At 39.4% G+C, this 10,000-nt stretch overlaps 1 protein-coding gene across 1 annotated transcript in view; it reads right to left on the bottom strand.

Annotated features, from left to right (window-relative positions):
• LOC137968360 (uncharacterized) overlaps positions 1-10,000 on the bottom strand; it is a 123,158-nt gene that overhangs the window by 105,192 nt on the left and 7,966 nt on the right. The window contains exons 2-5 of the mRNA XM_068814953.1: positions 5,053-5,451; positions 4,744-4,791; positions 1,106-1,293; positions 525-741 (exon numbers count right to left, since the gene is read on the bottom strand). Of these exons, the coding sequence (XP_068671054.1) occupies positions 525-741; positions 1,106-1,293; positions 4,744-4,791; positions 5,053-5,451 (852 nt within the window). The remainder of the gene's footprint in view (positions 1-524; positions 742-1,105; positions 1,294-4,743; positions 4,792-5,052; positions 5,452-10,000) is intronic.

Raw genomic sequence — 10,000 nt, 5'->3', positions numbered from 1 at the left:
AATGGCGGTTACCATGGCAACGATACGTCAGCTGCCCCTAATATGGCTGTTTTCGTTCATCCATCCAGACAACCTACATCCACACAGAAAATGAAGGGGATGTTAAAAACTTTCATTACCAACTTTGCTTGACTTTCTCAGAGAACTGCTCTTAAATATTTGAAGTACGGGTTGTAGATGAAAAGGAAAAAGCGATCCCCGGAATTATCTGGACAATATAAGAATTAATTGTGGCTTCATAGCTGAGTTGGTAGAGGGTTCGTCATGGATTCGAATCGCGTTGATGCTACATGAATTCTTAATTTTCTCTTATAGACACCTGAAAAGTCATCAACGGGATTCAAACCCATGACCTCTGCGATGACAGTACAATGCTCTTCCAATCAATTTGTATTTCCGGTAACCACTTTTGTTTCATCAGCTGATGCAAGCAGTTGAATTATTTCGTGTGTGGCTTACGTGCGCGCGCTCAGGTGATCAGAAAATACATGCAAAACTTAGAAAGTACGATAAAGTCGACATACCCTGAACTTTCTCGCAGATGTAATAGTGCTCTGAGTCACAATAGTCGTCATTCCAAAATCCTGCTGACGCACCCGCGTACACTGCAACGCAGTCCTCCACCCCACCAAAATCATTCGGCTCCTCGGTTGCCCAATGAGTATAATTGACAAGGGAATTATCACTCTCCCACCTATAGACCCCTTCCACCGCTGAATCAGTTAATCCAATCCAACTTGTCTGATACAAAGTACAAAAATAAAATTGTACAGACGGTGAGCTGATATAGATTATATATTAATTTTATGTATCCAAATGTATATGGTTAATAGAAGTCGCGTTAAGTAATAGATGAAATATGATCAGGGTACCTTATGGGCATTTAAAACGACGAGCCGTAGGTGAGCCGTTTTAAGTGCTCATAAGGGGCGAACGGAAAGGCGAATAGGAGAATGGAGGAAAAGATGTGTACGCAGAAACCTCATTCATGCTTTGACATACTTCAGAAACGACAGTATCCTCAACTAAGACGAGTTTTGACCTCCAACACAAAGTGTCTTTTTTTTTTTGCTTCTAAAATTACCGAACGACTTTTACTACTCACTTGCCAGTACATTTTTGATGTCTGTTTTATCGTAATAAAATGCTGCTTAGTCTCATCATCTATTGTCAATAGATGTCCTCCTGACTCTCGGCAATCTTTCTTGGCATCAATCCATTTCTTCTTTACGTCGCTAAACAAGTAACAGGAAGAGCCGTAGAAAACCCATCCAAAAGGACAAGCAATTGATCCTGGTAAAAAAAAAAATGTATAAACTGAAAACTACTCTGTAAAAGTGCTCGCTAGCGAAGACTCGGGGGCTCCCATTATAAGTCACTCGCTTTCGAACTTGGATTGCATTTTCTTCTCTCCCCAAGAGAAAGAGCCTATTGGCAAGCGATAAAAGCCAAATGCTGACACGGAACTCAGCTCCTAAGCGAATTGAGTGAAACGTTCATTGCGACAACCTGCGACGAGGCCCTAGACAAGCATTTTCAATGTTTGAAAAAAAGTCTCTGGTAAATTATATAGTGAACTGTTCGAATACATCGTGTCACTGTGTAACTGTGTAACCATACTTGGTTCTAAAGCATGTTAAATGTTATCAGCGGCATTGAAAAACGCTGGGAAGACAATCGATAAAATAAAGCTAGCGAAACAATGATAATACCTTACTGAGAGTGAGAAGACATGCGTGCGGCAAGTTTCACTATTATTTGAAAAACAAAGCATTTAGATGCATCCAAAATCGATCAAAGGCTCTAAACTTTGTCGTAGTATTAACGGTCGTCAACCGCGCCCATCATGTCGCAAACTAAATCACTAATATTTAGCATTAAGAGTGTGAATCCTAAAGGAAACTTACGGTCTAGAAAACATTTCTCTGAATTACTGAAACTTTTCCCCATGAATCCGAAAATAATGCCGTTTTGTCCATTTGCTTCTTAAAATGTGACAAGAGCACTTTTAAGTTGCCTTTTCGTAACTTGCAGAACGCCATCGTTGATATGACGTGTTGTGACATAGGACTAATCAACAAACGTCTTGGACCATGCCCAGTTCGTTTTTTTCCCCGATCACTTTGTCCTTGTTTTGTGACCTTTCTGCTCCAATAGTTTCAAATGTAAGATGAACTTTGGTGGACTGCCTTGTGGTTCAATAGGTAGTAGGCCAAGAAGGCCATAAGTGCGACAGAAAGTCAAAAGTGTAAACGAATGTCGAATGGAACTTCGAGCTTTGTTTCTTAAATATATTTTCTTTAATAAACATTGTTAATAATAAAATGCATCGAACGTCGTTCGAATCAACGACAAACTGAAAGGTATTACAGGCGTCACATTTTATTCCGTAAAAGACGAGGGAAGCTGGATACGATAACTGTTCTACAGTGTGTCTTACATACAGTTGTACCAGTGAAGGCAGGCTTTGCAAAGGAATAGAGAAAGGAAAGCAGAAGTTGCCAAAAGAACGATCCCATTGACACTCGTAAACCAGGTGAGTAGTAACTGTAGGTTACATTTTATCGCCTTCCTAATTATAAGAAAATTTCTACGCAAGTTACAATATACGCAATTTTAGATCTATTTAGACACATTTATCTCCGCCGATGGCCGCACTGCGCTTAAGTAGAAATGTACTTTACCTGCACGTCCATTGAAGCGATCTATTTAACTACAGAAATAAGAAAGCCACCCCCCCTCCCCCCCTCCTCCCCCCTTTTACCTCTGTATTTACAGAGTTTCTGTAACCAACCGAATTTCAAGTGGTACAGTGTGTATCAGGCGGTTTTACTTTAAAAACTGATTAGTTCCGTTTCAGAAATTTTCTTTCAATCTTCATCATCGTTGTTACCCTCACCATCATCATGTATATCCATTTTATCATCGACAAGGACGTCTTGCATTGGTGGTAAGGGGATTGTATCAAACTTGTTAAAGTGTCATAGGTCGGACAAAAATGGTGTGGGTGTATCAATGGGATTTAGAGGTGCTGTCATGCCATAATTGCGGTCATGTGGAATCTTCCATTTGACAGCATGTGGATTTTGCGGGATATCATCCTTTATAGAAGTATAGGAGGACACGTCACTATTTGCAGTACCACATACACCATTATCATTGCCTTTAGTGTTGCACATCTCAGTTTGAACCTCCACACTTTTTAGGGTAATGGAATCAAAACAACATTAAATTTCCACATCATGCATTTCTGGGATTGCAGTAGGCATTTCCAAATCAATGCAGATTGGGGGTTCATTAGTGACTGGGTCATCTGAAGATACATTGTCCTCGATGTCTGCAGCAAGTAGTTCTGAAATAGCCTAAAACAAAATTAAAATGCGAATATACAAGGTAATTCTTTTCACTTTACTACAACTTGAACGCCTTGAATTTGCCCAAGTTCATTTTGTCATTTCTTCCTGTTTTTTGGGTGACAAACTTGAAATAAAAAAACGGAAATTTCCGATTATAGGTCATTTGTAAGGTCGGCTAACTCGCTATTATTTTCCAAGTAACCCAGTGTAATATATTTTAAAACTGGGCGGATGTCACTGAAATTTGTCACGATGAAACCATTGTTTATACATCGGGTCGCGCGATCGATGTTTGCACACGCTTTGAACTGAGGGGACATGTAAGTGGGCAAGTTTATTTGATTCATAGTAAAAGAGAAGCAAATTGACAAGCACTAACTTATCGATGCCTTCGTCGCTGAAGGCGATGTTTGCATGATAACCGCGGCTTTTCGCTTCGGGGCCGTTGCTAAACAAGGATGAAATAGTATCATCCTAGATTTTTCTTTTGTTCATTTTGCCCAGAGATCTATCTAGAAACAGCTTGGCAAGAAATGATAGCTGCAGACGTAGCTGTTTTCAAGTGGTGGCATATTCTTCTGTCTGATTCTGTCGAGCCATGCCTTCGCGCGATCGTCTTGTGCGATCCTGTGGTAAGTCACCGTGTACGTGTGTTCCCGTTTTTCTTTGTCTTCTTTGAATAATTGTGGCAACCAGGTACACAACAGCTCACTATTTCACTTGAAATAATCAAAGTACAGTCGAACATACCGTCCAGATACAACGACAGATCGGAATTATAATTTAAGCAAAGTTGAAGAATGAAGAAGCGGATTTCACCACCACGAGCTGCTGGCCACTGACCGCGGCTCACATTTTCTCCAAAATGCATTTTCGGCTCATTTGCGTACACAAAAACAAAGATGGTGGAATCCGAACTTCAATGTAAAAATGTCGATTTTTGAAGCGTTATTGTTGGCTATTTAGACACATTAAGCCTAAATGAATGGACAAGTATGACAACACAGTAAGAACGCTCGATTCAGAGAAAATTTTTTTTTGCTTTATGAAAGAATACCAACCGTATACACCAAAGTGCCGGTTAAAGGGAGCAGCCATGCTCTCTGAGGACAATAGTTATGATCAAAGTTTCGTGTATTAGAAATGATTAGCGCTACGGATGTCCAAACTCTTTATTACGAGTATTTGGTATTAGAACACAGAGACTAGGAAATATTGTAAACAGCTGAACCGTGTCTATAGTTATCGCACAGGTCATTACAAAACCAAGTGACAAAATGATGGGATGGGAGTAAAAGCCCAATTATTCTAGTCGGAATCACACCACACAGGGGAGGGAGCAGGAGGATTAAGAAAGAGGTGTTAGTTAAAATAATTTTGCATTTACCAGAGGTAGGAGGAAGAGTGCCTGTCTGAAAAGTAGGCAAAGGGACTCCTGCAACAAAAAGATAATAAGCAACATTACTGAATCACATGGTTGAGGAAGTGCAGCTGCAAACCATAACCTGATCCTGGAACGTGTCCTAAAGCTAATCTTGAGCCCAAAGAACCCATGGACATCCTCCCACACATTGCCCAGTACAATCGTCGCCATCTTTATCATAGTCGTCATCGTCGCGTCGTCGACATCATCATCATCATAATCATCACCATACGGCTATATCAATTCACTTTAAGTGAAAATATAGAGTCTTACCTCTTGGTCGTTCACAAATGTAACTTTTCTCTTTCTTGCAGCTGTCGTCATTCCACCGAGTGCGGTACAACTCAACACAATCCTCACCAGCGCGGTCATTGGGTTCATTTTTGTACCAGTTGCTATAGACAGATCTGTTGTAGGGCGTGCCATCGCTCCAGACAAACAAGCTTTCATTGCGGCGATCATTTAAACCGATCCAATAATGCTCATTGATGGCTTTGGACGACTTCTTAAAGATGAAGTCCATTTCTGACTTGTTGGAAACACTGACAAGGTCACCACCATAACTGAGACAGTAACTGCGAGCGTTGTCCCAGTTAAGACCACGCAAATTCAGCGATCTCACCCTGAACAAGTAACAAGAGTTTCCGAAGCCATACCAGCCACTTGGGCATCCTACAACAAAACAACGAAGTAAATGAGAAGGAACAAAAGTGAGCTCAACTCCTGCTTGCATGCGTAGCGTGACATTATTAAATGACCGCACACCCTACCCGATATTTGTAAAAGAATCGACTAAAAGAAAATCAAAGAAACAACAACCCGAATAAACAAAGGGAAGAACAAAGAAAAGAACGGTTCAACGACGGATGGATGCTCACATTCACGATTATAACTGGCTTCCCAGTAAAATTTGGGAGATTTAAAAAGTGAAAATTCAGCTCCTTTTACCATGTAAGGGTAAACAGTACTTTGTAGTCCTATAAAGTAAGGTAATTGAAATAAAAGAGCAAATTTCTTTAAGTTAAAGTTCGCCACTTTCAAAAGAGGAAATAGTCCCTTTTCGATTTTAGCGGACCTTCGCGCGCCAAAGTTGAGAATTTTTGTCGTTGGGCAGCGTACGACCGTCCACCCCTCCATGTTTGCCAATGTGACCAGTATCACGTGACCGTATCACGGGCTCAAGTTTAGAACTCATAGAGGAGGCCATACTCCAGCTGAAGTACATCTTTAATATTGGACATCCATGTCATGGTCAATAGATTTTTTGCACGGCAGCCATGTTGCATGGCAGGAACAATGAAAATGTTTTGCATTAGAAAGAATATTTGTTCCCATAGGAATCTATTGTTCATGCCATGCAACATGCTGCCGTGCAAAACCTCTATTGACAACTCTCAAAATAAGGTATCCGCTGACCAGTATCACGTGACCATATCACGGGATCAGGTTGGATCTCATCGAGGTCAGCTGACCAGGCCTGGTATTGGATTGGATCGGAGGCTCGAGCCACTTCAGGAAACCTAAACATAAGCGACGCGGCTACACGGCGATACTACGTCAACAAAAGCTCTTGACAGTCGACGCTTTTCGTGTTCAGGTAGAAAACGGTTTGGAAAATATCAGTTTTTTCCTGCATTTTTCGTCGGTTTCAATCCAGGTTTGACATGGTATCGCTGTGCTCAGGACCACACTAGGGGCTACGCAGTTATTCAAGTTGGTGGGATATAAACTTAAGCTGAGAGTTAATTTTTAATTGGCTTAGAGCTGCTTTTTGCTCTGTATTGCAATTTTTTGCATAACTCTTATCTTAAGATTTTAAATTTTGAATCTGATAAGGTCGCATGATGCCTGGACGGCCTATGACAGAATAGCAGAAACGAAAGAAGGGAGAAAGAGAACGAGAACGACACAACAGTATCCAGGTAATATAAATATATTGGTTTTTCGGCCATTTCAACTACAGTATAAATAAAGCGCACACGGCGGAAATGACCATAATGAACAAATTTCGCATTATGAAACATATACTGTATTTTGAAAACTTGAATTTTCGAAACATACATCATCAGAAGTGACGGTTAAACGATCTGCATCAACTTACAACGCGGAAAGATAAAAGAGAAGCACTGGTAACTATAGCTTATAGTAAAAGTTACAATCATAGCTTAATATTATTATATGGCAGTCAGTAGAGGCAGTTTTTCACTGCCAACGTTTAAGTTCAATGTAGGATTTAAGTTCTGGATCAATAAAGTTCCTTTTACTTTACCATGAAGGTCAGACCTTCCATTCGCTAAAATCTCAAAATTGTCCCATTTGATGTTGTGACCAGTGGAAATGTCATAATCTGCAACAGCGGAGGTGTGACCAGCTGTCGTGCGAGTCTTGTTACGTTCCATCTTCGTGTCACACAATCTCCGTTTGGTTTTTCCAATGTAAGAAGCATCACAACCCCAACAGCTAGCTTTGTATATTATCCTAGATTGTTATGAACGAATAAAACAATCTTTGTAAGGAAATAGACATTTACTCCGTTGAGTATTCTTGAAAATTACCTTAAGATTAACAAAACCATAAAGTTTTCTGACACAAGATTTGAGGCGTCGTTCGATGAAATCACTTCGTAAGCCTGAATGAGGTAATGCAATGACAACATCCTTCTTTGGTACAGTACTTACAGGTTCGGAAGATCTGTGTGAGTAACGTTTTCTTAAGATCAGAAAGAGATGCTTGTAATAAGGTAGTTGTGGAACAAATTCGTAACCAACGACAGGTCAAAGCACGTACTAATGAATTTTGTATTTTCTTGGAGTAAAAGAGCCCCACTTGGTATATAAACCAGTGAAAGTATTTTTCGTGAAGACAGATTTGAAAAAGGTACCGTCACTTCGTTTGACAAGAACATCAAAAAACGGAATCTTCTGATTCTCTTCGAATTCCATCGTGAAAGATATATTGGAATGCTTGCTGTTAAAGAAGTGCAGGAAATCAGAAGCTTGGTTCTATTTTTGAAGAGGGAGAAAGCGTCATCGACATAACGAAACCAAACGGACGGTCCGCCAAATTTGTCGCTTTTCAACCCTCTCTCCTCAAAACTACACATAAAGGTGTTTGATAAAATAGGACCAAGAGGAGAGCCCATAGCAACTTTATCGACCTGTTCATGGTAATCACTATCAAAAATGAAGTGGCTCTTCTTCGTTGCGAACTCAAGTAGATTTTTGAGGACTGTCCGAGGTAAAAAAGGAGGATTAGAAAGAGAGAATAGTCTATTGAGGCAAATTTCAACACAGGCGCCCCAAGCTCAGTGTGAGGGAAAGCCAACATAAAAGAACTGAGTGGATAATTTTACGAAACCATTATCAGTTGCTCCGTTCCTGTACAGCTCTACAAAAATACCAAGGTTGAACGGGTTTGGCCTAAAATCAGGAATCCGGAATCCGATATAAGAACTTCAAGAAAGGCTTATGGTAATTTGCAAAACGAAATAAGACGAAACGAAATACAGAAATAATCCTAAACATCCATTAAAGCTAACCTTAATTAGGCCTAAACAAAAGTTTTTAGGCCTAATGCTAGCATTGGTAAGCGCTTTGCTTAGGCCTAAATACTGGGTTGGCAGTATGGCAATCCCAGTCGGAGAATGGTTCGGATTTTTTTTTGTTTTTGTTTTTTTCGTTTTTTTTCTTGGTACGGTCTTTGTGCATAGAGTCTTCTACGTGTATTTTCTTAGGATGGAGAGGGTAGTGGAAGTCATTGAAACCCAAATGGCGTTGTGGTGGATCTTTAAACAAAATATGGATAAACAAGACAGGCAGTGAAAAAATAAATATCTAGAATCTTTAAAGCGACGAGTAATGGTCTTCGACAACAATTGCATTTTTCGCGTTGGACATCAAGTGAGCTTTGCTTCTATTATTTTACTAATTGGTGTTATGTACGACACTGAAATCAAATGGAAAATGTTTTATGAGTTTAACAAACATTTAAGGAATCGAACACCTTTATTACATCACAGTGTTTGCTGAAGTCGCATCTTATTTGTCTGGCAATTTACATATATTTTGTACTCAACTCTGCACAGTCTTCAGGTAGAAAAAAAAAATGGAAATGCGACAGTGAAGAATTATTTGAATGAAAGCTTATTGTCTCTTTTGTGGTTCCTTATTTACGGTCAAGTTTCTTTCGAAAAGGGTTTGATATGAACTGTCAGAAATATATTTACTTGCATATGCTTTGTGACACGGCTTATGTGTCTTGTTTGCATTCACGCAATTGAAATGGGAAGGGTCATTGCCTCTAATAGCAAATAAGTTGTTTGTTTCAATAAACATTTTGCTGTGAAAGGTTTTTGTGACAATTCCAGCCTTTTTGAATTTTAATATTATGTTGTGTAATTTTCGAGCTTAACAAATTATCATACGTGGGTTGAAATGTGATACGGGAGGACTCTTGTGGTAATGTACTGTAAGCAGCGCGTGCATAAATCACGAAAATACACATGTCTGTTGGAAGCGTGCGTGAGTTTCAACAAAATGAGCCCCAAAATCAGCAAAAAATAGTGACGCTGATAAATAATAAAGCAGTTGCTATTTCCAAAACGATGGAATTATCTGGTGATAAATAACCTCGTCTGGGGGTGTAAATTCTTGACTTTGCAGAAACAATGGTCAGTCTAAAGAGTAGGGCGATTGTGATCTTTGTGTTGAATTCGAATATTTCTTGTCAAACTTGACAGAAAAAGAAAACTAACAAAACAAAAATCCGGTATCTTGCGATCATTTGACACAGATGCGAGAAAGCACGCCGCAGTAACTTGATTACGGCGCCCGCTGAAATCGATGTCACTTTCGATTTTGCGATTTACTTGTGCAGCTAAAAGTACAAAAACAAAATCGAACGTAGCAAAAATCTCCCAAAATGTTTTTCGCTGATGGTAACTTTTTACATTCGCGGTTCAAAATTAATGTTGTTTTCATGTTGTAATTTTGTTGCTCATGGCAAAATATTTTATTCGCGATCGAGCGTCCTGAGAACTTCCTTCCGCTCTTCGCTCTTCCTAAAAATTGTGTATCAATATTTATTTAGTTTTGCATCAATATTTGTTTTGCAAAAAGGAAGCTAACAAAATCTGTACCTTTCTTAGTTCGAATTTTTGAGAGTTAAAATAGAGTTTTCGGTTGTATGCTTCTGTCACAAAGTGGTATATTATTTTAGGTCA

Source organism: Montipora foliosa, chromosome 8 (assembly GCF_036669935.1).
Source record: "Montipora foliosa isolate CH-2021 chromosome 8, ASM3666993v2, whole genome shotgun sequence".
Taxonomy (NCBI): Eukaryota; Metazoa; Cnidaria; class Anthozoa; order Scleractinia; family Acroporidae; genus Montipora; species Montipora foliosa.
Note: the sequence above shows the minus strand (reverse complement) of the source record. Positions and strands in the feature narration are given on the sequence as shown.